At 41.0% G+C, this 26,597-nt stretch overlaps 2 protein-coding genes across 3 annotated transcripts in view; both read left to right on the top strand.

Annotated features, from left to right (window-relative positions):
- The window catches only part of DCLRE1B (DNA cross-link repair 1B), a 145,116-nt gene that overhangs the window by 46,109 nt on the left and 72,410 nt on the right, over positions 1–26,597 (top strand). The window lies entirely within an intron of this gene.
- Positions 1–26,597, top strand: part of HIPK1 (homeodomain interacting protein kinase 1) — a 59,904-nt gene that overhangs the window by 16,946 nt on the left and 16,361 nt on the right. The window contains exons 3-12 of one of the 2 annotated variants that reach the window (XM_058660079.1): positions 6,783–6,906; positions 12,104–12,223; positions 13,012–13,098; positions 15,149–15,333; positions 15,630–15,792; positions 17,584–17,809; positions 21,955–22,076; positions 22,946–23,080; positions 25,872–26,014; positions 26,393–26,575. In XM_058660079.1, coding sequence (XP_058516062.1) covers positions 6,783–6,906; positions 12,104–12,223; positions 13,012–13,098; positions 15,149–15,333; positions 15,630–15,792; positions 17,584–17,809; positions 21,955–22,076; positions 22,946–23,080; positions 25,872–26,014; positions 26,393–26,575 — 1,488 coding nt within the window. Of the gene's footprint in view, positions 1–6,782; positions 6,907–12,103; positions 12,224–13,011; positions 13,099–15,148; positions 15,334–15,629; positions 15,793–17,583; positions 17,810–21,954; positions 22,077–22,945; positions 23,081–25,871; positions 26,015–26,361; positions 26,576–26,597 lie in introns of those variants that run through there. The other variant, XM_058660078.1, reaches the window with a different exon arrangement.

The following is a 26,597-nucleotide window of genomic DNA, read 5'->3' on the forward strand; positions in this document are numbered from 1 at the left end:
AAGCGGGACGGCCGGGATTAGAACCTGCACCAATACAGGATCCCGGCATATGCAAGGCGAGGACTTTAACCTCTATGCTATCGTGCCGGGCCTTTCACTGGTGTCTAATGCTGAACCTGCCCTGGTTGTACTGATCTTCACATCCTTCCAGTCCTTATAATTTAATCTGCCACTTGAGCAATTTGGGTTTCTCTTATGAAAGGTAAGATTTTATTTTATTGTTTGAAAGGCAGATTTACAGAGAGATCCTCCATCCACTAATTCACTCTCCTAATGGCCACAGTGGTCAGAGCTGGGCTGGTCTGGAGCCAGGAGCTGGGAACTTCTGTGTCTGCCTTGTTGGTGCGGAGGCCTAAGGGTTTGGGCTGTCCGCTGCTGCTGCTTTCCCAGAGGTGTTAGCAGGGAGCTGGGTGGGAAGTAGAGCAGCTGGGGCTTTATCCAAGGTCCATAGGGGATGTTGGTGCTGCAGGTGTCAGCTTTTACCTGCTATGCCATTGCCCTGCGCCAGGATTTTTAAATTTTAAGAATTAGTATTGAACAAAGCTTTCTATAAACCGTTGCTGACTAATTTTAGGTGGAACTAATTTTACCCCTTATAAATAGGACTCATTACTGTGTGTACTGAGGTTCAGTAGCTACAGCTTGGCTGTGTTTAGAATTCAAATGAATGCTTTATTATGTCACAGTAATACTTAAATGTAAGGCAGATGGAATAGCATTCCTCCTTTGTCATTGGTTTTATTCACAGTGGTGGTCCTCTTAAGCTTCCTTTCCTATTGCTTTATTACTGTTTTAGGATCCATTATTTAGTCACTTTTTTTTTTTTAAGATTTACTTATTTTTATTGGAAGGTCAGATATACAGAGAGGAGGAGAGACAGAGAGGAAGATCTTCCATTGGTTGATTCACTCCCCAAGTGACCGCAACGGCTGGTGCTGGACAATCTGAAGCCAGGAGCCTGGAACTTCTCCAGGTCTCCCATGCGGGTGCAGGGTCCCGAGGCTTTGGGCCGTCCTTGATTGCTTTCCCAGGCCACAAGCAGGGAGCTGGGTGGGAAGCAGGGCCTCCGGGATTAGAACCAGTGCACGCATGGAATCCCGGCACGTGCAAAGTGAGGACTTTAGCTGCTAGGCTACCATGCAGGCCCTTTTGCCAGTCTCTTGTATTTCAGAATACCTCTGTGAAGCCGTTTTTGTCTAATGGGGCATTTCAGACTAGCTTTTTTTTTTTTTAAAAAACTCACTATACTGCTTTGTCTTGATTTCATGCCAGAATATGCCACCGTTCTGTCTCCATTGACAGCGGGTTTAGCTATGTGATTCAGGCAGTAGAAATAATACTTTATTTTCCGGTTCACTGTGAATATAGACTGATTCCCAAGAAAGTTGATGCTTTGAGGCCTGAGTTTTGGTACAAAGGTCCATCATGCTTATAAGCTCAGTGCTTTCCCACTCAGAACAAACCAGCCAGTCTTTTATTTTCAAGGTGAGATTGCTTTGTCATTTATGGAAGGACTAAGTCTGGGGAAGTAAAGTGTGTTTTCAGTTGATCCTAGTCAAACATTTTAATTTCCTCTGACATTCACAAGCTTATAGTTTTAATGTCACAGATATAGGAAGTTGTAGGTTATATAATAACCTCAATCTAATAAGTAGTAGCTTTGATGCCTTTGCAATAGGAGGAAAGAAGCAAGTATTTCATGAACGTGACTAGAGAATTTATGCTGTCCAGTGATCCTAACCTCAGATTGCTGTGGTTGCCAGGGAGTGAAGGTTTCTGACCCTTGGAGGAATTTTTGTTACATACAAGGAGGGGGGTGTTCAAGGAGTTCATGGAAAGTGCATACTATGAAAAAACTGGATTTTGAGATTTTTTTTATATCAGAAGTATCCTTTAATTTTTTTTACAAACTTTTTGAAGTCCCCTTTGTAAAGAGGTTGAAGTCGAGAAATCAGAAAGGAGGGATTATAATTATTTCTCTACTTGACTTTAGTAATTAGGGCCTGTTTATCATTTGTTCACTAAGAATGCGATGGATGTATCTTCCAAAAGGAAACCCGTCCTGTCAAAGCGCAGCTCATGCTATTTTCCTCCTGAAGTGAAGGTTACCATTTTTATTTTGCTTCTTTCTTTCTTCCTTTCCTGTGCTTCGGTGGATATGTGTGTGTATGTGCACATGTGTGTGGTGTGTGTTTCTGTCTGGTTATTAGGCTATCAGAGCTAGAAGAGTTAATTATTTAATTTAGGCTTCCTGTTATGCAGATGAAATGGAAGCAGAATTTCAGTGTACACAAAATACATATTGAGAGATTGAAAAATAATGGAAGCCAGGGGAAAGACTAAGCAAAAATACTTTCAAGAATTATGATTGAATCCAGAGTTAGAAATGTTCAGTCCTTGTAGATATACCTACCCAAATAGTGCCTTACTCAGTGAAGAGGAAAATAACCTAGCGTCTTGCTTCCTCAAGTTTAAGGCTGACAGTTTTTCCTCCCTTCCTCTGTTCCTCCTTTCCTTCCTTCCTTCGTTTCCTTCCTTCCTTCGTTTCCTTCCTTCCTTCCTTCCTTCCTTCCTTCCTTCCTTCCTTCCTTCCTTCCTTCCTTCCTTCCTTTCCTTCCTTCCTTCCTTCCTTCCTTCCTTCCTTCCTTCCTTCCTTCCTTTCCTTCCTTTCCTTCCTTATTGTACTTGAAACTCAAGAGTTATAGACAGTGAGGGAGACAGAGAGAGATCTTTCACCTGCTGATTTAGTCCGCACAGCTGAGCTAGTCTGGAGCTAGGAGTCAAGAGCTTCTTCTGGTCTCCCACGTGGGTTTAGGATCCCAAGGCTTTGGACCATCTTCCACTGCTTTCCCAGGCAGAAGCACGGAGCTGGATGCGAAGTGGAACACTGGGACAAAACCAGCGCCCATATGAGATCCTGATATCTATCTGCAGGGGGAAGAATAACCAATTGAGCCATTCTTGTTTCGTAATAGAATATATGTAGGAGAGGGCCTGGGAGCATGGCTTAGTGGCTAAAATCCTCACTTTAAACTCACCGGGATCCCATATGGGCGCCGGTTCTAATCCCGGCAGCTCCACTTCCCATCCAGCTCCTTGCTTGTGGCCTGGGAAAGCAGTCGAGGACGGCCCAAAGCTTTGGGACCCTGTACCCGCATGGGAGACCCGGAAGAGGTTCCAGGCTCCTGGCTTCTGATCGGTGCAGCACCGGCCGTTGTGGTCACTTGGGGAGTGATTCATTGGACGAAGATCTTCCTCTCTGTTTCTCCTCTCTGTATATCTGACTTTGTAATAAAAATAAATAAATCTTTTTTTAAAAAAGAATATATGTAGGAGAATTGTCATTTTGAGTAAACTTTGCTAGAAATCTTGGCATGTCCTGTCAGTACAGAAACAGGGTCAGACTAAATTAAAAAAAGAAATTTCAGCCAGTCTTTCATTTTGTAATTTGTTTTTAACTGGGGCTTGAGGGCTGGAATTAGTGTTCTCTTTAATTTCTCTGAAACCTTTTAGGAAGACTTAGAAGCCAGTGCTGTGTATAGTAGGTAAAGCCGCTGTCTGCCCGTTTAGGTGACAGCTGTTCCACTTTCAACCCAGCTTCTTGCTGGAGGATGGCCCAACTGTTTGGGCACTTGGACCCACCCACGTAGGAGACCTGGATGAAGCTCCTGACTTCTAGCTTCAACTGGACACAGCCCTGGGCATTGTGGTCATTTGGGCAGTGAAACACTGGACTGAAGATAGATAGATCTCTCTCTCTAGATAGATCTCTCTCTCTGCTTTTGCCACTTCTCTGAATCTCTGCCTTTCAGAATAAATATATTCTTAAAAAGAAAGAGTGTTATGTTGTTGTTACCTTTTTTTTATACATGAAAGTAGTTATTGGGGTGTCCTGGACATTCTCTGAGACCAACCTTTTGGGCTTCAAAATGTCTTCCTGGTATGATAGGAATGGCAAAATCTGTTGCTCTCTAATTGATGCTTCAGAATGTTGTAAACCCAGTTTTTATTTTGGCACAAAGCCATTTGCACTTTCCCTGCCAGCTATTTTTGGCACTGTTATGAACTTAGAAATTAATGATTCTACTCGCTGAGAGTAGAACATTTTTGTTCTTTTTCAATTATAGAAAAACCTTTATATTATTTCAGTACTCTTAGCTGTATTAATAGTCCTATGAAACTTGTGCCATCTTAAAAACATGTCATAATCGTTGAGATTTATCTGAACTCTGAAATTTTGTCAGTAATATGTGGCTTCCACGTCCAGCAAAATAATCATTTTTTAAAAAGTTGTTCATTTGAAAGATGATGAGGGGGCCCAGCGGTGTGGCCTAGTGGCTGAAGTCCTCGCCTTGAACGCCCCGGGATCCCATATGGGCGCCGGTTCTAATCCCGGAAGCTCCACTTCCCATCCAGCTCCCTGCTTGTGGCCTGGGAAAGCAGTGGAGGACGGCCCAATGCATTGGGATCCTGCACCTGCATGGGAGACCCGGAAGAGGTTCCAGGTTCCCGGCATTGGATCGGCGCGCATTGGCCGTTACGGCTCACTTGGGGAGTGAATCATCGGACGGAAGATCTTCCTGTCTGTCTCTCCTCCTCTGTGTATATCTGGCTGTAATAAAAAATGAATAAATCTTTAAAAAAAAAAAGTAACGAAAAAAAAAAAGATGATGAGGGAGAGAGAGAATTCTTTCATCTGCACCTGTTGGTTCACTGCCCAAAGGGCAGCAATAGTGGGGTTGGGCCTAGCCAAAGGCAGGAGTTAGGAGCTCCATGCTGATCTCCCATGCGAGTGACAGGGTTCCAAGTGGTTGGGCCAGCTTCCTCTGCTTTCCCAGGTGCATTGACAGGAAGCTAAGTTGGAAGCGATGCAGCTGGCACTCATATCGGCACTCCACTGTGGGATGCTGGTGTCACAAATGGCTGCTTAACTTGCTGCACCATAATGTTGGGTCTGGAATACTACCATTTTCCTTTCCTTTCCTTTCCTTTCCTTTTCTTTTCTTTTCTTTTCTTTTCTTTTCTTTTCTTTTCTTTTCTTTTCTTTTCTTTTTTCTTTTCCTTTCTTTTCTTTTAAGATTTACTTACTTTATCTGAAAGGAAGATTTACTGAGAGAAGGAAAGACAGAGAGGGAAAGATCTTCTATGTGCTGGTTCACTCCCCAACTGGCTGCAAAGGCCAGAGCTGAGCTGATCCAAAGCCAGCAGCCAGAAGCTTCTTGCCACAGAGGTACAGGGTCCCCAGGCTTTGAGCCGTTCTCCACTGCTTTCCTAGGTCGTAAGCAGGGAGCTGAATGGGAACTGCCGGAACAGGAACTGGTACCTGTGTGGGCTGCTGGCGCTTGAAGGTGGAAATTAGCCTGTTGAACCATGGTGTTGGTCCATAGAATACCACTTTTAAAGGTCTTTTAACAGACCCACAATTCATATCAAACTGCAAAAGCTGGTGATACTGGTGGTTCCATCTATAGCTGTCAAACAGTCAAAGACCAGAAAAGCTGTTGGAACCTCTAGCACCTTCCAACTGTTTTCTTCATTTTACTTGACTTCGTAAGCAGGGAGAGGATGAGGCAGACAAGAGCTCTTGTTTCCTGGTTGGTTCTCCAAATGCTCAAGATGTCCACTCACTGGGGTTGTAGTCGTTACTGGACACTCAGTGCCAGTCTCCCAAAGGGGTGGCAGCATCGAATTACTTGCAGTCACCACCACCTCCCAGGGTATGTACACTAGCAGAAAGCTGGAGGGCGGTATCCCACTGACACATTTGGGATATGTACGTTTTAACCGGATTCTGAGTTAGTAGCCAGATGCCTGCCACTATCCTCATTTTATCAGGCCTGCTAATCATATATAATTACTTGGGGAGGATTTCCTGTTTAAAGAAATACCTGTACCCTCTGCTCAGACCCAGCCCTCTGCTAATCACATAAAACAGGAAAAGCATACCAGTCACTTGAAACTAGGCATCAATTGGAAGAAAACATGACCAGTTAGATAGTTCTACATGAAGAGCTATTTTATTTCCTGTTAATGAAGAGTCTGGGATGTCCTTTGAAAATGCAGATGCCATGGTATCATGATATTTAAGGAGAAGAAAAAAGATGTTGGCTCTGACTCAATAGCCTAGCAGCTTAAGTCTTCGCCTTGCATATGCCGGGAAGCCATATTGGCACCGATCCTAATCCCAGCAGCTCCACTTTCCATCCAGCTCCCTGCTTGTGGCCTGGGAAAGCAGTCAAAGATGGCCCAAAGCATTGGGACCCTGCACCCGTGTGGGAGACCCAGAAGAAGCTCCTGGCTTCGGATCAGTGCAGCACCAGCCGTTGTGGTCAATTGGAGTGAATCAGTGGACAGTAGATATTCTCTCTCTGTCTAAGGTGTTTGAGAGCTCAGATCCTGATCCAGATTGCCTGGAGCCATTGTTTGGTAGTTGTGTAACATGGCAAATTGTTTAATCTCTTAGTGCTTAGATTCTTTATCTGTAAAATGGGATAATACTTAAAAGGGGGGGCATTGGTTTTAAGATGCAGTATTATGTCTTTAGCCAACTGTATGTGACTACTGAGTGTTTTGTTGCAGAAATATGCTCTTTGAAATACATAGTTTGTTCTATTTCTGAAACTTGAAAAAATTTTTTGAGAATACACGTAGCTCTAATAGTTCCAGATGATGAATTGTTTTTAGTTTCATTAAATAAATGTACATTTAGCTAATTCTGAAATAGGACTTAACATTAATTTCCACAACAAGATCTTTTTAATCACATGTTTTTGTTTTTCTAGAGCCCCTGAAATTATTCTTGGGTTGCCTTTTTGTGAAGCTATTGACATGTGGTCCCTGGGCTGTGTGATAGCTGAGCTGTTCCTGGGATGGCCACTGTATCCTGGTGCTTCAGAATATGATCAGGTAAGAGTGACTGACTGGAAATCGGGAAGCACACAGTTACAGTGAGGTGGCTGCTACGGCAAGAGAAGTAGCTGTGGAAGAGTCCTCCAATCACTGCTATAAATTTGTACCAGAATGTAGAATTGCCTTTACCTGTTTCATAATCTAAAGTTACTCGTATATGTATAAAGCATTACAAAGATTTTATTTTATATTAAAGAGTGTTATATTTATATATCTGTATTGCTTTGTTGTATTTCATATACATGTTGAAACATGAAGAAACAAAGATGTGGACCTAGAATTTGAAAAGTGAACTTTCGATCACTCAGAAGTTTTATATTCTTTTCTGTATGACATACAGTGAAAAAATTACTCTCTTGAACTTGAAACACATTAGGTTCTGGGAATTAATATGTATGTATACATAGTGACTTTAAAACAGTACTTATTAAGGAAGGCACTGAGTTACACAGTACTGTAATAAACCTGTTTGAAAATAAGACACACATTAGTGTTAGCTGTGCCACAGTTTCTTAAGAAATTGGGGCACTGAGGGAAAAGAGTTTGCCACTGAAGTAAATTGTACATTTTTAATTTCTTGTTCTTTTAAAAAAAATGAACCCTCCGTACTATAAGTTCTTTGAGGTTGGAGACTCCTGTGCCGCCATGTGCTCTCAGCTCTTGGCGCTAGCACGCAGGAGGGGGCCGAGTTTGTCTGCTTGTCTGTCTGCCTACCTTCTGTCTTACCTTTCTGGAGAATTAAATGATTATCTGAAATTTAAAAAAACAAAACGAAACAGTGTTCTACCTATTAATCTAAAAAAAAATTGTTCCCTTAATCTATTTGAATGGGTGTAGAATTCACCGACTTGTAAAAATTTAGTGTTTTAATTGCAGTATAAAAAATGAGTTGCCCATGTAATAAATAATTAGTAACTTGGTGCTGTTGTGCCGGATTTTGATATTCTCAGAAAATCAAGTCGGAAGTCGGTGCTAAGGCATAAAGGTGGTTTATTCAGGTTAGCCTAGGTCTCCCAGCCACCTTCCCAAGCCCAGCAGGGCTGGAGGGGGAGGGGCCGCTGCAGCTGAGGCTACTGCAGGATCAGCAGGGAGGACAAAAGAGGAGAGAGAAACCCCCCCCACCCCCCCGTTGAACAGCACAGAGGTTCTTATACATTTTAGGCTATTAATTATACAGTCATGATTTAGCAGGCTTCTATTGGTGGGTTTGAAGCAAGCAACTTTCAAAAGGTACAAATTGATGAGCTATAGGGCGATGGATCTTATCAAATACCAGGTACCTCCTTCCTGAGGAGTGGTCTGCCTATGTGACCTGCCAGGTGTCTTGCCGGGTGTCATGTAGACTATCAGGCCTGGAGTTCACACAGCCCCCAGCTAAGCAATTAAGGCAGAATCACAAAAGCAGAAAACATCTAGGTTCTTCAGTGCTTTGTAATTTTTAAAAATGTACATTTAAAAAACTTATTTGAGAGGCAGAGGGAAGGGGTGGCGGGGGGTGGCGGGCAGGGAGCAGGAGATTCAGAGTGGGCTTGAGGTTTCTGCCCCACATGCCTGTCTGCCACTTTACTCATTTTCTCCCATTGCTATTGTGCTGTTGTTCAGGCTGTCTTGATCACTTACCAGGGCTACTGGACCATGTCTGTTTTTCTACTCTAGTATTTCTCCAATTTTTTTTTTTAATCCAGAGTGATATTTTTTCAAAGCATAAATTTGGACGTGTCACCCTGTTGTGCCTCAGTAATTTCCCATTGCTTTTGAAATACATGGGCTGTCTTTAGTATGACCCCTGAGCTCCCTGACATGGGACTCCACGTGCATCAGGGGCCTGCCTTTCTTCCTGTCTGGATTGGGTTTAGGCCATTACTTCCTGTCGGTGCTGTTGCCTCCTTGGCATTATTGCAGCACTGAATAAGGATTTGTGCGCATGCTGTTCTCCTGTCAGCTCAAGTGCCACTTCCCAAAGGAGCTTCTTCTCTCCAGTCCCCAGTCTAGGTCAGGTTCCTTTGTTCTGTATTTTTATAGAAGCCTAATTATTTTCCTCAGAATGCTGACACAGTTTGAATTATACATTCAGTATCAGTTTTCCTTAGTAAACTGAAAACTCTATGAGAGCACGAATGCTCAAAAAAGTCATTATTGCTTGCCCTAGTGAATATACAATGAGAGAATATGTTCTTCATATTGTTGTGTTCCACATATAACCTTGTGGATATACAGGAGAGGATATGTTTTGTACTTTATCAAATCTGAGACACCGCTGGTTTAAAGACACAGTGTTTTTTCGTACCTCTAAGAAAGAATGCTGGTAATGAAACCATGTCAGTTCTAAGTCATATCCTGATTCCAAAGATGCTAGTGGAAAAATATGTTTGTTAGAATCAACGAAATCTTTTTTTAGAAAAATAACTATTTTTAATTTGTAATCTGCTTTTTTGTTTAATATATTGTAAAGTATCTTTAGGTGGCAGTTCATGTACTTTTACTTTATTTTGAAATGTCTGCACAGTATTTCATTGTATAATTTTATCCAGGATTTTAAAAACTATTTAATAAGTTTGATATGTGAAAGAAAATCACATAGAAAGTGATGATCTTTTTTTAGATTAATTAATTAATTAATTATTTTCCAGTGCTGTGTTTTGGTTTCCAGGTGTTTGGAGTAACACCTTGCTCTTGTCTAGAATGGTCTGTGATGGTGGACCAGATTCGGCCTATAGAATGTAGTGTACTGACCTGCTTTACCTTCATAACAATTCCTGAAGATTCTGAAGAGCTCTGTTTATGTGGCTTAGATCAGTTAATATGTGTTGTGTTAGAAATTAAAGCTGAGAATGTTTGGACTGTGGGAAATCAGAAGTAGGATTTATTTCCTTCTGCATGAATTTTTTTTATTATTTTTAAGATATGAGGTAGGGAGATTATAAAAAATTGCTTTTTGTATTGCCATTGAGGGTGAGAAGAGAAGCAAACCACTGATTATATCGTTTTCTGTCTTGGGAGAATTGTAGAAATGTGAACAATAAAAAATGAAGCAGAGATATACGCAGTAACATCACATGACACTTCTGGGAATCCATGCTAATCACTCAAAAGGACAAGTAACTCCTGATTATTATTATGATGAAAATAGTTTTTATTTTTTAGACCCACCCATAAAAGTTTTGGGAACTCCAGGTATTCAGACCACTGTTTGAGGAAATCTTGGCCTAGGTTGTGGTAGATTCAGTGTTAAATGAAGTATGGTGCCTATCCTCTATGATAGGAGGATAGAATTGCTAAATTAAGGGCTAGGTTTTATGGTATAAGATAGAAGCTCTGTGACTAAGAGTGGGGCAGCTGAGAGCTAGATACTCCAAGAAGAAAGAGGGTTGAGGAAAAATTTCCCTAATGTTTCTCATTGAATGTGTCAAAAAAATGTTGATAAACCATGCAAGGGGTTGTTAGAAAATGTTCTGAATAGTTTGTTCTGAAGTTTGCAAGTCTATAAAAATTTAAAAAGATTATACGCAAAAGTATCAAAAACTGAATTTCCTTGAAATTACAGCTATAGTAACAAAGAAATAATTTGGTAATTGGCTGTGGATAGGTTAACATGTTTAAGGGTACTTAAAAATGTTCATAGCAGGGCTCAGCATCATAGCCTAGTTGTTAAAGTCCTTGCCCTGCATCTGCCAGGATCCCATATCGGTGCTGGTTCCTGTCCTGGCTGCTCCACTTCCCATCCACTCCCTGCTTGTGGCCTGGGAAAGCAATAGAAGATAACCTAAAGCCTTGGGAGTATACATCTGCGTGGGAGACGGGGAAGAAGCTCCTGGCTCTTGGCTTCAAGTTGGCTCAGCTCCAGCTGTTACAGCCAGTTGAGCAGTGAACAGGTGGACGGAAGATCTTTCTCGCTGTGCATTTGCCTTTCCAATGAATTAAGTTAATAAATAAAACCTTAAAAAAACAAAACAAAGTTCATAGTGGCTGTTGTAGCAGAATAGGTAAAACCACCAACTGCAAAGACTGTCTCATAGAGATCGTGGTTTGACTCCTGGCTACTTCACCTCTAATCAAGCTTCCTGTTAATGGCCTGGGAAAAGCAGTGGAAGATGGTGTAAGACCCAGAAGAATCTCCTGGCTGTGGCCTGATCCAGCCCCAGCGTTTGCAGCCTTCTGAGGAGTGAAACTGGAGGGAGATCTCTCTCCCTGTCTCATTCATTCTGTCTGTATCTGCTTCTCTCTCTACTTCTCTCTCTGCTTTTCTATCTTCCATCTCTCCTGTTCTCCCTCTCTCCATTCTCTTTGCTTTTTTTTTTTTTTTAAAGATTTATTTATTTTTCTTGGAAAGTCAGATATATAGAGAAGAGGAGGACAGAGAGGAAGATCTTCTTTCAACTGATTCACTCCCCAAGTGACTGCAGTGACCAGAGCTGCGCTGATTCAAAGCCAGGAGCCCAGAGCCTCTTCCAGGTCTCCCACATGGGTGCAGGCTCACAAGGCTTTGGGCCGTCCTCGACTGCTTTCCCAGGCCACAAGCAGGGAGTGGCTGGATGGGAAGTGGAGCTGCCGGGATTAGAACCGGCGCCCATATGGGATCCCGGGGCGTTCAAGGCGAGGACTTTAGCTGCTAGGCTACCGTACTGGGCCCTCTCTGCTTTTTAAAGGAATTTATTTATTCGAAAGAATTATAGAGATAGATCTTCCTTTTACTGGCTCACTCCCCAAGTGATCACTTTGATTGTGGCTGGGCCAAGCTGAAGTTACGAGTCAGGGGCTTATTCTGGACTTCTAATGTGAGTACAGGGCCCAAGCTCTTGGGCCATCTTCCTCTGCTTTCCCAGACACATTAGCAGGGAGTGGGATCAGAAGTGGAGTAGTCAGGGCTTGAACTGGCGCTGATAGGGGATGCTGGTGTTATAGGAGGAGGCTTTACACTATGCCACAGTTTCAACACTCAGTGACTTTCACATAAATAAATGTAATATCTCATAACAGCTCAAGGAAACTGTAACTAAAATATAATGCACATTTTCCATGAACTTTCTGTTGTTTCCTTGTTTGTATTTATAGATAAATTTCACTTTATTGATTAAGGAGTTTATTTATTTATTTTGCTGTACTTTTTTTTTTTTTTGCTGGAGTTACATGTAAAACATAGTGTGTAACAATCTTTTTAACTCCAAATTGATGTTTGATGGTTTTGATGTTTCAGATTCGTTATATTTCACAAACGCAAGGCCTACCGGCTGAATATCTTCTCAGTGCTGGAACAAAAACAACCAGGTTCTTCAGCAGAGACCCTACCCTGGGCTACCCACTGTGGAGGCTTAAGGTCTGTCTGCTTTGTTGTTCTGCCGTTTCCCACGCTTCCCACTCCCAAATTTGAATTCAAAATTTAGCTGTTAAGTCTTTGAGGTGGAGCAAGGAAAAGAATAGAGGGATATATGTTTTTAGATGGGAAGACTGATGAATTTTTTATTCGCATTTGGCATTATCTTTAGTTTAAAACAAATTACCAAGTGCCACTTCAGTGGCTGGAGGCTATTTGGGCTGTTTTATATAATGGTGTTCACTCTTCAGTGATCCAGAGACCCAGAGAAGTTTAGTAATGACTTAAAGAGAAAATTCTCAATAAACAAGACAAAGCAATGTAATTTTCTAACTTTCCACATTCAGGCATTCTGTATTAAAACAAATATTTGAAAAAAAAAAAAAAAAAGAAAAAAAATCCCCAAATATTTGTTTTTTGTGTCTGAGCCTTTCCTTTCGATGTGAAAAATTACTGAGTAGTTTGATTAACTCGCTGACTTCCTGAGCCTCTTGAACAGTTAGCATTTGAGGTATAATTTCTTTACAGAATAGTCCTACGAGAAAAATGCGATTGTCTCTTCTTACTTGATGTTGTTCAGGAACTGCATCATCACTTGTGTGTGTATTCTGTCACGGTTGAAAGGGAGGCCAGATATCAAGGGATAAGTAGCCACTGGAAGATTGCTGTGTTGTAAATCATTTTCAGGTTTGCCATCTCTTTTGGCAAAGTGAAAGCACTTGTACATATTGGCTTTAAAATAAAGTTTGAAGATAAAATACAGATGGAATTTAAAAATTATTGTTTTATAGACACCTGAGGAACATGAGTTGGAGACTGGAATAAAATCAAAAGAAGCTCGGAAATATATTTTCAACTGTCTAGATGACATGGCTCAGGTGAGCATGCAGAGTTTTACAACGTCAGACATCTATTCACTTTAAGTAGAGACGAATTTCTACTGCTTATGCAAAAGAAAGATGTTATCTTTCAAGTATGTGTTCTTATTTTTCACAGAAAAAAAATATATTGATACTCTGCCTTATAGTTCTATCTGAGTCCTAAGAAGGATACTTTTAGAATTACCAGTTAATAAGCACCCTTAATGTAAAAATCGGAGACTCCAAAATCTTAAACATTTCAGATAGAGGTATTTAGCTTGTATGTATTTCTCTTCTGCATTTGCCTAACTGATCTTACATTTCCATATATTTTTTTTAAAGATTTATTTATTTTTATTACAAAGTCAGATATACAGAGAGGAGGAGAGACAGAGAGGAAGATCTTCTGTCCGATGATTCACTCCCCAAGTGAGCCGCAACGGGCCGATGCGCGCCGATCCGAAGCCGGGAACCTGGAACCTCTTCCGGGTCTCCCACGCGGGTGCAGTGTCCCAATGCTTTGGGCCGTCCTCAACTGCTTTCCCAGGCCACAAGCAGGGAGCTGGATGGGAAGTGGAGCTGCCGGGATTAGAACCGGTGCCCATATGGGATTCCTGGCGCGTTCAAGGCGAGGACCTTAGCTGCTAGGCCACGCCGCCGGGCCCTCATATCCATATTTTTAGATATTATTTTCTAAGATTTCTTGTTTGATTTTTTTCTACTAAATATGGAGGAACTAAATTTGAATGCTGATTATGTTTTCAGCTCTGCTTAAACCTTTGTCATTTAATCCTTTCAATAATAGAACTGTTTATATTTGAGTAATCACAAATGCTTTTTCTTGCACAAAATTTCGTTTTTATTATTTATTTGTTTAAAATATTTTTATTTGTTTATTTGAAAAGCAGAGTTACAGACTCTTAATGCTCACTCGGCAATTGCTGCAATAGCCCAGGTTGGTCCAGGCCATAGCCAGAGCCAGAAACTTCATCTGGGTCTGCCCTGTGGATGCCAGAGGCCCAATTTCTTGGACTGTTTCCCACTGCTTTCTCAGGCACATGAATGGAGAGGTGGAGCAGCAAACACTCAAACTGTTACCTGCACTTACATGGCGGCTTAACCTACCCTTTGCTCTGTAATGAGAACTCCAAGGTTACTCTAAAATTTTTTTTTTTTTAAGATTTATTTATTTGCTTGAAAAGCGAAATTATGGCGTGGCCCAGTAGCTTAGTGCCTAAGGCCTTGCCTTTCTTGCCTGGGATCCCATATGGGTGGCTGTTCTTATTCCAGCAGCCCCATTTCCCATCCAGCTCCCCTGCTTGTGGGCTGGGAAAGCAGTCGAGGACGGCCCAAAGCCTTGGGACCCTGCACCTGCGTGGGAGACCCAGAAGAAGCTCCTGGCTTCAGATCAGTGCAGCACCGGCCGTTGTGGTCACTTGGGGAGTGAATCAGTGGACAATAGATCTTCTCTCTCTGTCTCTTCTCCTCTCTGTGTATCTGCCTTTCCAATAAAAATAAATCTTAAAAAAAAATTATGGAGAGACATCTTCCTTCTGCTGATTCCTTCTCCAAATGGCTTCAGTAACCAGGGCTGGCCAGATCAGAACCACAATGCAGGAGTTTCTTCCAGGTCTCTCATGTGAATGCCGGGGTCCAAGGATCTGGGTTTCCTCTTCTGCTTTTGCAAGCTAGCAGGGAGCTGGATTGGAAGTGGAGCCTCCTAGACTCAAACTGGTAATGCTGGCAACTCTCAGTCCTTAAGGTTGTGACCTTGCCCACCGTGGCACATTGCTGGCCCCTTGTTCTAAATTTTTAATGGCAAAAATTTATTCAGTTTTATTCTACCACGAAATTTAGACAAAGATTGAAATTATGTAGTTTAAGAAGAGTTTGCTCCTGTGAAAGTGATAATCCTATACTAAAGAATTTTCCCTAGGTTTTTCTTTTTGAGAAAAGAGAAACTTCTGTGTTGCCATTAAATATTTCCAAAATGAGAAAAGGAAATAGATTCAATGCTAAATATGCTGCTTAGGTGAAAAGGTATATTATTTGTAAATTTTCCTTGAAGGTGAATATGTCTACAGACTTAGAGGGAACAGACATGTTGGCAGAGAAGGCGGATCGAAGAGAATACATTGACCTTTTGAAAAAAATGTTAACGATTGATGCAGACAAGAGAATTACTCCTCTGAAAACTCTTAACCATCAGTTTGTAACCATGACCCATCTTCTGGATTTTCCACATAGCAATCAGTGAGTATGACAGGGTCTGGGACTTTTTGCTGTGATGTGATTCTTGGTTGCCTTACAGCCTTTTAAATGGAAATGGTAGCTGAGCAGCAACTTTAGTATTTGTGTATGAGGCTCTGTAATGCTTTTCTTTCTTACTGAAAATGCATAAGATTAAAAATCGTTTGTATTTTTCTGTCTTTATGATATCAAAACTCTTGATTGATTTGATATGAAAGTACTTTAAAAAGCCTTGTCTTGATTTATTTACCGTCTGTTTAAATTGTAGCACTCATTTAGTGACATTGATGTCTTTTCAGTGTTAAGTCTTGCTTCCAGAACATGGAGATCTGCAAGCGGAGGGTTCACATGTATGACACAGTGAGTCAGATCAAGAGTCCCTTCACTACACATGTGGCCCCAAATACAAGCACAAACCTAACAATGAGCTTCAGCAACCAGCTCAACACCGTGCACAATCAGGTATTCAATAAACTATTTTGGAAACTCAGACTTAGGTAGGACAGAAACACCTAAGAGTACAGTGTGAGATAAACAGGCTTTGTTTTGGTATTTCCTATTGCTTGAGGTTTGTTTTCTTGGCAGAAGTGATGGAAGATGGGATGGACTGATAATACCTGTCGCTGCCATGCTGACAATGAAACACAGTCTGATCCCTGACTTCGTCTGTCTCAGCAGTCAAGTAAATGTGCTTCGAGTGGTAGACTGCTTTACTGTTCACTTTAGCCAAGTGACTTTCCTCTCTAGGAGAAGGAGTCCATGTGTCTCATTAATTTATTGAGTGAAATTTCCAATAATAAACTTTAAGGGTGGTTTCGTATTTGCTGACCAGTGACATTTACATTTAAGCTTGCTTCTGAAAGTATTAGCTCCGCAGTTTATTAGCTAGCTCTCCTTTTTAATTGGAGGAGAATATGAGATTTGATAGGGTTCCTGGTCCAGCATTGTTTTTGCATGGAGTGTTTGGCGTTATATAGCTGCAGCTAGTGTAGACCATTTGTTATTCTTTGCCTGTTTGACCTTATACTGTTGCCTGAAATTTGGGAATTGGGGAGATTTCTTAAGCAGAGAATTATTTCAGAGATAGTTAACGTTATACTTTAAAACTTTGTTCTGAGTTATTTTGGGAGAACATTTTTTAAAAGATTTGAGGGCCTGGTGCAGTAGCCTTGTGGCCAAAGCCCTCACCTTGAACATGCTGAGATCCCATATGGGCGCCGGTTCTGACCCAGCAGCCCCGCTTCACTTCCAGTTCCCTGCTTGTGGCCTCGGAAAGCAGTCAAGGGTGGCACAAAGCCTTGGGACCCTGCACCCGTGTGGGAGACCCGGAAGAGGCTCTGGGCTCCTGGCATCGGATTGGCTCAGCTTCAGCTGTTGCAGCTGCTTAGGGAGTGAACCAGTGGACAGAAGATCTTCCTCTCTGCTCCTCTATATTTATCTGACTTTCTAGTAAAAATAAATCTTAAGAAAAATTTTTTTTTGGTTGAATGGTGGAGTTATTTAGTGAGAAGGCTCTCCCATTTGCTCGTTCACTGTGCAAACAGCTGCAACAGCCAGAGCTGTGCTGGGCTGAAGTCAGGAGCCAGGAGCTTCCTCCCACGTGGGTGCAGGGGCACAAACACTTAGGCCATTTTTTTTCTGTCTTCCTTCCTTTCTTCTTCCCTTCCTCTCGCCTTCCCTCCCTCCCTCCCTCTCTCCCTTCCTTCCCTCCTTCCCTCCCTCCCTTCCTTCCTGTTTTCCCGGATGGATTAGTGGGGAGCTAGATCAGAAATGGAGCAGTGGGATTCAAAGAGGTGTATGTTTGGGATGCTAGCACTGCAGGTAGAGGCTTATCATGTTATGCCACAGCACCCAATCCTAGGAAATTTTTAAGGTTTATTTATTTATTTGCAAGAGTTATAGACAGGGAGAGACAGAGATCTTCTTCTGCTGATTCACTTCCCAGTGGCCGCAGTGGCCTGGGCTGAGCAAGGCCAAAGCCAGGAGCTGCATCCAGGTCTCCTTTGTGACTGGTGGAGGACCAAGCTCTTGGACCATCTTCCACTGCTTTGCCCAGTCAATTAGCACGGAGCTAAATCGAAAATAGAACAGCCAGGACAGAGACCGACACCCCTGTGAGATTCTGGCATTGCATAAAAAGCTTAATCACCTAATGCCACAGTGCCAGCCTCTGGATAGACTTTGTATGTATAAAAATGTCTTCTATCTACTTCATACTAGTGTACAAATAAAATAATCTTTCTGTTTTTTCAGGCCAGTGTTCTAGCTTCCAGTTCCACTGCAGCTGCTGCTACTCTTTCTCTGGCTAATTCAGATGTCTCGCTGCTAAGCTACCAGTCAGCTTTATATCCTTCCTCTGCAGCCCCGGTTCCTGGAGTGGCCCAGCAAGGTGTTTCTTTGCAGCCAGGAACAACTCAGATTTGCACTCAGACAGACCCATTCCAACAGACGTTTATAGTGTGTCCACCTGCTTTCCAAAGTAAGTGCAAAAACTCCTCTACAGTGTGATAGCTTATCATCTTACTTGTTTGGGCAGATACGCTTGTTTAGTGCTGATCTTTTGACAAGTTTTTAAATTCTATCTCTGTGCTGAAAGGGTACCTGAAACTGGGTGATACTACAAAGTAAATTTCCCTTTTCTATGTAAAATTGTGGTATTATCTGACACCTGGTCAGAGCACTCTTTGTTTCCATTAAAACAAATTATTGAAAGACTGAAGGAGGAGAGAGGGAAATAGCCAGTGTTGGAAATAGCCAGGGCTGGGCCAGGCTGAAGCCAGCAATCAGGAACTCTGAGTATCCCATGTGACTGGCACGGACTCAGGTACTTGAACCTTTATCTGCTGCTTCCTGGGCATATTGAGAGGGAGCTGGATTGGAAGCAGTGTTCCAGCATGAGTGGTAGGCACCACAAGTGGTGACTGAACTCGCTGTGCCACAATTCCCACCCCTGGTTCCTTATTTCAGTTTCTTGGGATCAGTTTTCTTGTCAGTAGAAGCCTGTTTCAATATCATGTATCTTGTATAAGCATGTATCTCTCAATATGCAGAATGTGCGCATTGAAAAATATGCGGTAAGCTGGATTATTACACATTGAGGCTTATTTCCATTATAATGTTCCAAATAAGAGATAATTTTATCCTAAAATGTAAAAATCATGTTTAAAAATATGGAAGCCTTTTAAATTATGTTCAAGAATAAAGGTCATTATTTATTGAACTGAAAAAATTTAGGTGAAGTGCTTGTGTGGGGAAGGCAGTAAGATTATCTGCTTTGGCTTATGAATCATATTCTGTAAATGCCCGGCTACAAAGGAAGAAAAGAGCTGAAGAAGGAGGTTGACTCCATGTGGAACAGTAACATTTTAATTTTCTCATTTCTGTCCTTCATGTTATCATGATGGTTCCACAGTATAGTTTGTCCAGTTCATTTTTTTCTGAAATATGGGAAATGGGTGTTGCTTGATTGCATAAGCCATTTCAAGGTTACATTATATTAAGAATCCTGGAGAATAAACCAGGACTTTAGCTTCCCTTGGCACTTTATATAGATGTAGGTAGCATTTTTCTCCTCTACTTCAGTTACATGCTGACCATGACTCTTTTGTCTGTTTGGTTTCTGACAGCGTCGGAGCAAGCTGAAGGCAATGAGGGGCTAGGCGGGGAGACTGAGAGATTACCGGGAGGACAGGAGAGCAATAGCCATGTAAACCAGGGAGGAGCCACAGGGCGAGCGGAGGAGCAGATGCACAATCCGTAAATGCACACTTAGCCTAAATTACCAAATTATTTTTTGTATGTTGTTTCATAATAGTAACTTCTATGCTATATGTTGAGTGGTTGATTTACTGTACTGATAGCAAATTATCCATACCTTTTCCCACCTTTTTTCCAAAGTGAGTTTCATTGGGTCAAGTTTAGATTTAGCACCCTGATGTCTTCTGCTGCTTCTCAGGTGATGGTTAAGGGGTGAAGCAGAACAAAGGAAGGGGGTAATTAGGTAAATAATAAGCCTTGGACAGGTTCCCCCCCCCCCCAATGTAGAACGTCTAAATAGCCCAAGGAGGTAATATAGCAAATTTAAAATCCCCAAAAGAAAGGGAGTTTTGAAATTAAAATGAGGATGATATCTAGTATCTACTTCCACATATACTAGATAATGTTCTAATACCTTTTATATGTATTAATTCTTCCTCACAAACAACCCTACAAGGTGGTGAGCATGTTGTACTCAGTTTGTGAGTGAGAAAATTAAGCACACTTCCTCATTTGCCCAGTGTCTTTTAAGTAACTGTGGCAGAACCATGATTTGAAATCAGGCAGTGGAGTTCATCACTTGGGCATTTTGTAGTATTATTCCATACTGCCTGTCAGAATTTAAACTAGAATAGCTGTGAGGAGTTGTCTGGTGCCAGCCACTCCTGTGTGTGGGTTTCTAAGCAGCAGCGCTGGATTCCAGGTTAGCCCTTTTGCCGTTGCTGTCTGATCTTTCACAAGGTGCCCGTATTTAGAAAAGGCTAGAGCATCATCAGCTGGGCAGGTTTGACTCTGTTCATTTATCTGTGGTTCTTAAAGGGCTGTGTTCACTGAAGCTTAAATAGCAAAACCAAAGCTATAATTCTTTTTAGGGTTTAGGGAGAACCTTCTAAAAGTGTTACTGTTTGCTGATTCTTTGTTTACATTTGTGGTAGGAATAAGTAGCTAGTTTTAAACTAGCTTGACTGTTAAGGTTTAACCTAAATGCTGCAGCAGTCTAATACTTTCGAGTCACATTTGTAGGTCAGTACTGTAAATAATGCTTTCCTACTCTACCAGTTGCCCAAAATAGATAATTTTCTCAGTGGTAACTTATTCTGTCATTTTATCTCTTTTACTTTACCACTCCAAGAGCCACAGACGAACTGTTCTAGTGGACATTTCCTCCCAGGTTTTGCCGCCTCAATTCCTACCAATCTGTAGGGGCCTGTTATAGCAACACTGTCTTATCATAGCAGAAGTCCTGGGATTACTGACAAAAATTTTGTGTTGCTTAGGTTCCTAGATAAAATTGTCTAAGGAAGTATGACAGGCAACTTTTTCATTACTTTATCTGGGTTTATTACTTTTTTTGTATAAAAAGCATTTTTTAAAAATGTTGTAGTGTTTTTAATTTTGATTTTACTAGTTCTTCATGTATTTCTGGATTATTTGTTTCTAAGACTGACTTACAGAAAATAACAGCCTTATAATTGGATTTTTTAAAAAAATTTATCTTTTTGTTTATTTGAAAGGCAGTGTTACAGAGAGGAAGAAATTTGCCATCTTCTGATTCGCTCCCCAAATGTCCGCAACGGCCAATGTTGGGCCTGGGAGACGCTAGGAGCTTCATCCAGGTCTCCATTGAGGGTTCAGGGTCCAAGTAGTTCGGACATCATTCACTGCTTTCCCAGGTGCATTAGCTGGGAACAAGATAAGTGGAGCAGTAGGACTCAAAACAGCCCCCCCTTGGGATGCCAGCATTGCAGGAGGTGGCTTAACCCGTTGTGTTGCAATGCCAGCATTGAGTTATGCTCTTTTGATACCTTTATAGCACTGTTAAGGAAAAAATGGTTAATGATAACTTAGAAAATATCACTGAGAAATCTTCTAATGAAATGTTCATATTCTCATTTAACAAAATTATAGGCATTAGTTGCTTATAAACAACAGAAATGTAAATTCTATAAATTACAAGTTTTGAAGCAGGGTAGGTTTAGAGAAAAGCTTTGAAGATTTCCAAGTCTTAATGAAAAGAGAGCTGCCGTTAGCCCCCTCTTATTCTCAGAATGAGATGTTCCTGTTTTCTTCTTATTTAGTGTCATGCTAAGAGAATAATACACACAAAGACAGATAAGACATGGTGTATGTTTTCAAGACAGCAGAGCTCTTGCTTGTTTAGCTATTAACCACAGAAGAGTTTCAGCATAAAGCTGTGAAAGGCAAGAGCAGGTTCCTAAAATAAGTAAAGCAAGTTCCCTGTAAGCCCAAACGTCTACTTTTAAAGTATTTATATTCCAGGTGTAATTTCTTCAGTTCGCTTAGTAGGTAAAGGTTTGAAAAACTGACTAGTTTGTGACCTGCACTGTTTTTTGCAATAACGTCCAGCATCTTGTGAAACAGATAAGATTTTGAATTGTTGAACTTTTCATATTATTTCTTAACTAATAACCAAAAGTTGTAATTGTATACAAGTATTATGTTATAGTTTAAGAAACACTTCTCAGATTTTCCCTTCCTAATGATTTAAACAATATATGGAACTTATATAAGTGCATGTTTTCAGTTTTTTCCCATACTGTTAATGTATATTGTGTTTTAAGTTCTATAGCTCTATAGCACTAAAAACAATTAGAATCTCCCTGATGAACCAGAGTTACTTTTATCAAAAATCTTTCCAGGGAACTTACTTAGTCTCCCTTTTATTTAACTTATATGTCCTGAGACTCATCTGAATAAAATTTCTTTGTCTAAGTATCTAAAGTGTCTAGAGCCAAAACCTGGGTTGTGATTATTTGAGCAGAGTAGCTGAAAGCCACCCCACAGAACCCTCAGAACACACGGTGCTCTAGACTGCCAGAGCACGTGACCTGTGATGTGTTTCAGCAGCTGGACTGCAAGCAACAACAAAGCATTCTGGATTCCCTGTGAGGATGGATAATGCCGTGCCCATTGTACCCCAGGCCCCTGCTGCTCAGCCACTGCAGATTCAGTCAGGCGTTCTCACGCAGGTAAGGGCCAGAGGACCATGGTCATTAGTAATGCTGAAGCACTACAGAGAATTGGATATTTTGCCTTAGACACTGTATTACTTTGCCTATAAGATCTTTCTGGGTCATGATTCAGTGGTCTTGAAAGAATATGTCTGTATGATCTGTATAGAATACAGTGCTTCTCTCTCACGCTCTCCCAGCTCTTTTAGTGACTCCTTGGACTTGACAAATGGTCCTTTGATTTTTTTTGAGAAAAGTTTTTGTTATGTTTTCCTTTTAATTTTGCAGCTTGTAAAGAAATAGAGTAAACGTGAAACGTTTTGATTCTAAATTCAAAGTTTCATTTTGACTTCCTTTTACTCTTTTAGAAACTCATCAGACAGGATATTTAGATGGTTTTCCAAAGTATAATAGTGTCTGATTTGTGGTGTTCAGGCTGTTTGAAACTTTAAAATTATATGCTTGCCATGAACATAGAACTAAGGGGACCTTAAAAATCATGAAGTATTTATACAGCATCAAATACCATGTTTTAAATTCTGTATGTTAATATTTGTGAGTTACAACACACAGACCCTTGTGAAAACCATAACTATTTTGTGAATGTGGCAAGAAGGATTCTTAATAAAGGCCTTTGTGTCATGAAACTGATCCTCTGAATCAGACCCAAGAAAGGATTCTAATCCCTTTTTTTACTTTAGGCCATTGACAGTTGATCTCCTAGTGGGCCAGTGCTGTGCACAGTTGAAGGGAAAGTTGTGTTTGGTTCCTGCATTTTATGCCTATGAGATTACTATTTGTTGTTGGTAATAGCTTGGGGGGAATGAAACCCCTTCTGAATCCAGCCTCCATGCTTGTTTCACTCACCTGCCTAATCTACATTTCAGGGAAGCTGTACACCACTAATGGTAGCAACTCTCCACCCTCAAGTAGCCACCATCGCACCGCAGTATGCGGTGCCCTTTACTCTGAGCTGCGCAGCCGGCCGGCCGGCGCTGGTTGAACAGACTGCCGCTGTACTGGTAATGCCCCTCACTTGATTGTGTTACTAACAGAGTTTCTTTGGTTTCTTTATTTTTTTACTTTCTCCTGTTTGTTTCTGTTCTATTTTCTTCTGGTTTTTTATTTTCTAAAGGCAGTTCTTTAGTGTAGTCTTTGCGGAGGGTATGGGAGCATGTGCCATCTTGTGGCTGTTCTTGCTCTATCTCTAATGTCTCGTTCTCTTCCCTGACACTTGTTGTGGCACCCACTGTTGCACTCTGATGTTCAGTGTTGCTCTATAAGAAGGCAGATCCTTGGTTCCTTCTTAGCAGCCTAGAGTGGTAAAAAGCTCTGCGTGTAGCCTTGGAAGAGTTTCAGCTCTGTTCCCTGGTTTCTACCTTTTTAGCCTCTAATCCTTGAGAATGAAGGAAATGGCCTTTAGTTTGGCTTTGCTACAGGTACCTGGATGGCCAAAATTTGAATTCTTTAGCAAGTTAGCTTTGTTTTTGTGGTTTTAAACTTATGAAACTTGGGTACAGGTAGAAATGCTTAAGCAGCTCTCACTGTAACGGTTTGTTAATGTTCCTTCTGTGAGTGCATGGAAATAGCGCTTTCTGCTCTAGGTGATCACTGGCAGCTTACAATCTTCATTTAAAGACATTGCTTTCAGAATGTGTTTTGGAGCATATTGTTGGTTGAAATTAAAAGTGTCATTTTTAGGAATTTTTGGAGAGATTTACGAATGATTATACAAAGGTGAAAGTATGACAGACTATGCAAATATAATCTTTGTTATTAAAAGTCATGGAGAAGAACCCGTGAATGTGGCTGCAATTGTATTGAGCTTAGAGATAAGAAAAACAAACTGGATTGCAAGGTTTATTTTAGGATTTTTAACTTTAAGAATGATCTTCGGATGTATTTTGGCAAATTGGGAGAGTTAGAATTATTCATTGGCTGTCTAATGTTTCCTCATTTGAAATTTAAAGTTAGGTAAGCATTTGGAAGTAGTTATCAATTATTGAATCCTAATATTCCTCAGGATTCAACGCATTTTTTTCCCCAAGTGTGAGTAAAACACTTCTGGAGATACACTTGGATTGGAAGGTGTTCTGTTGTCAGTTTGTAACTCTTTGTCACTTCTGGGTTAGTTTTCTCATAAACAGAATCTGAATGCAAGGGGTTATATGTATTTTTAACTGGAGTGATCTAGCGACTGTTATTTATTTTTAAATTCATTTTCAGAAAGAGAAAGAGACAGAGATAGAGAGATCTTCCATTCTCTGGTTCACTTCCCAAAAGGCCCCAAAAGCCAGAGTTGGGCTGGTCTGAAGCCAGGAGCGTCTTCTGGGTCTACCATGTGAAAAAGAGGCCCAAAAACTTGGGCCATTCTCCTGTTTTTCTAGGCACTTTAGCAGGGAGCTGGATTGAAAGTGGAGGAGCTGGAACTCAAACTGGTGCTGCATGTGGAGGCTTAGCTTGCTATTCCCCTGTGCTAACCCATAGCCACTGTTGAACCTGCTCACATGTGGTTTTGAGATCAGGAATATTAGTTTAGTTGACACTTCCCTTTGCTGCTTTTATAAGCTTGTTCTAGTCATTTGCTAAGCTTTGCATATTTTTGTTCTTTCTCTGTCAAAACAGTTCGTCGCTTGGAACGCCAGATTTCTGCCTCACGTTGGAATGTTATTTCTTGCTTTGTATTAAACTACATACTTTGTCTTGTGCAGGTGTTGGCTTATGGAAAGACGCATGGTGTGACTTAACATACTTCTCTTATGTTTTGTTTTTGTTTTGTTTGAAATTCTGCTTATGGTAACAGACATGTTTGCAGTTTTTATGCTTTGAAGGCTTCTTGTTGGGAACCAATATTTGTAACAAGTGGATCTGTTAACTTGCAAAATATTTTTAAAATAGTGTTTGATGGCCTTGAAGTTTGAAATTCATGAGACAGAACCATATGTACCCAAGCATTTTAGGTAATTTTACTGCAGAATTCAAGTTAAAAAAAAAATTCAAATCTGTTTCTTTTTTTTTTTTTTTTCAGAAAATGTCGAAATTTCTGCAAGTACAGAATATATACTTGATATTCAGTCTGTTGCAAATGACATGGCTTGTTAAAAGCTAGAAATAATATGTATTTTTAGTGATTAGTTTTATGTTGAAATGCTCTGCAAACTAGTAAAACATTTCTAGGAAGCTTACAAGTGAACTGCTTTATGCATCAAAGGTGTTTTACTTAGTGTCTTAACTTTTAATCCCTCATATGGCTGTAAGTTAAGCTTTTGCTTGTTCTTGCTGGCAAGCACTTTGTTCACCAAAGACTTCAGCCTTTGGTGAGCCTCTCCTAGATCTATTTTCTAAACATCTTTTAAGCAAGGACAGATGTTGCCCTTTGTTTGATGTCTTGATTAGATCTGATATCTGATTGGCATTTAGATGTTCAAATTCCTGATTTTAGTCCCCAGGGAGTCTGCTTAACTCTCTCAAGGGATATATTTTGCAGTTTTTGCACAAATAATACTCCCCTTTTAACCAGAACTTAGCTCTGAATTTTCAGACTCCTTTTCTCCACAGTGTAACAGAAACTTGGCCGGAGGGATCTGACCGCACTGGCGGTCAGGTTATGGAGGTGACCTGAGATAGCAGGATGTTCCCTTTCCCCTTTCCTAAGACTTGTTAGCCCCGAGCCCCTCTGACCTTTCTTTTTTAAATCTCTGCAAGTTAACAATCTACAAGTCACTTTTTCTAAGATAAGAATTTTTCTTTCAAAAACAGGAAAAAGTCAAGAATGAGTCAAGTCTGGATCTTTTTCTGTGTGTTTCCTTACAGCAGGCTTGGCCTGGAGGAACTCAACAAATTCTCCTGCCTTCAACTTGGCAGCAGTTGCCTGGCGTAGCTTTACACAACTCTGTGCAGCCTGCCGCAGTGATTCCAGAGGCCCTGGGGAGTGGCCAACAGCTAGCCGACTGGAGGCAAGTGCCCTGCGTTTCTCTGTGTGGGGTTTGCTAGGGCAGATTCCTTGGGAGTAGGAGCACTTGATATGTGAAGAAACCAAGAAGAAAATAAAATCTATCTATGCTTGAAATTCTCCAAGAACCCATATCGGGTTAGGAGGTGACATTGTAAGGAAATTGACTACAGGAAAATAGTGGGTTCTAAGGTCAGAGATCATTTTCTCCTAGTTTAAAGAAAGGAATAGGGGAAGTCACACAGTGAGATTCTGAAGCTTTGTATACAATTCAGGTCCCTGACTTTTAAAAAGTAACTGTTTTTAGTTGTTTGACTACCTGTTTGGTTCCAGTTCCCAGTGGTTTCAGGATTCACTTGTTTATTTTATTCTCTTGGCACAGAAATGCCCACTCTCACGGCAACCAGTATAGCACCATCATGCAGCAGCCATCCTTGCTGACTAACCATGTGACGCTGGCCACTGCTCAGCCCCTCAATGTTGGTGTTGCCCATGTTGTCCGACAGCAGCAATCCAGTTCCCTCCCTTCAAAGAAGAATAAGCAGGCTGCTGCAGTCTGTTCCAAGTAAGTCTGCAGTAAAGCCAGT

Source organism: Ochotona princeps, chromosome 2 (genome assembly GCF_030435755.1).
Source record: "Ochotona princeps isolate mOchPri1 chromosome 2, mOchPri1.hap1, whole genome shotgun sequence".
Taxonomy (NCBI): domain Eukaryota; kingdom Metazoa; phylum Chordata; class Mammalia; order Lagomorpha; family Ochotonidae; genus Ochotona; species Ochotona princeps.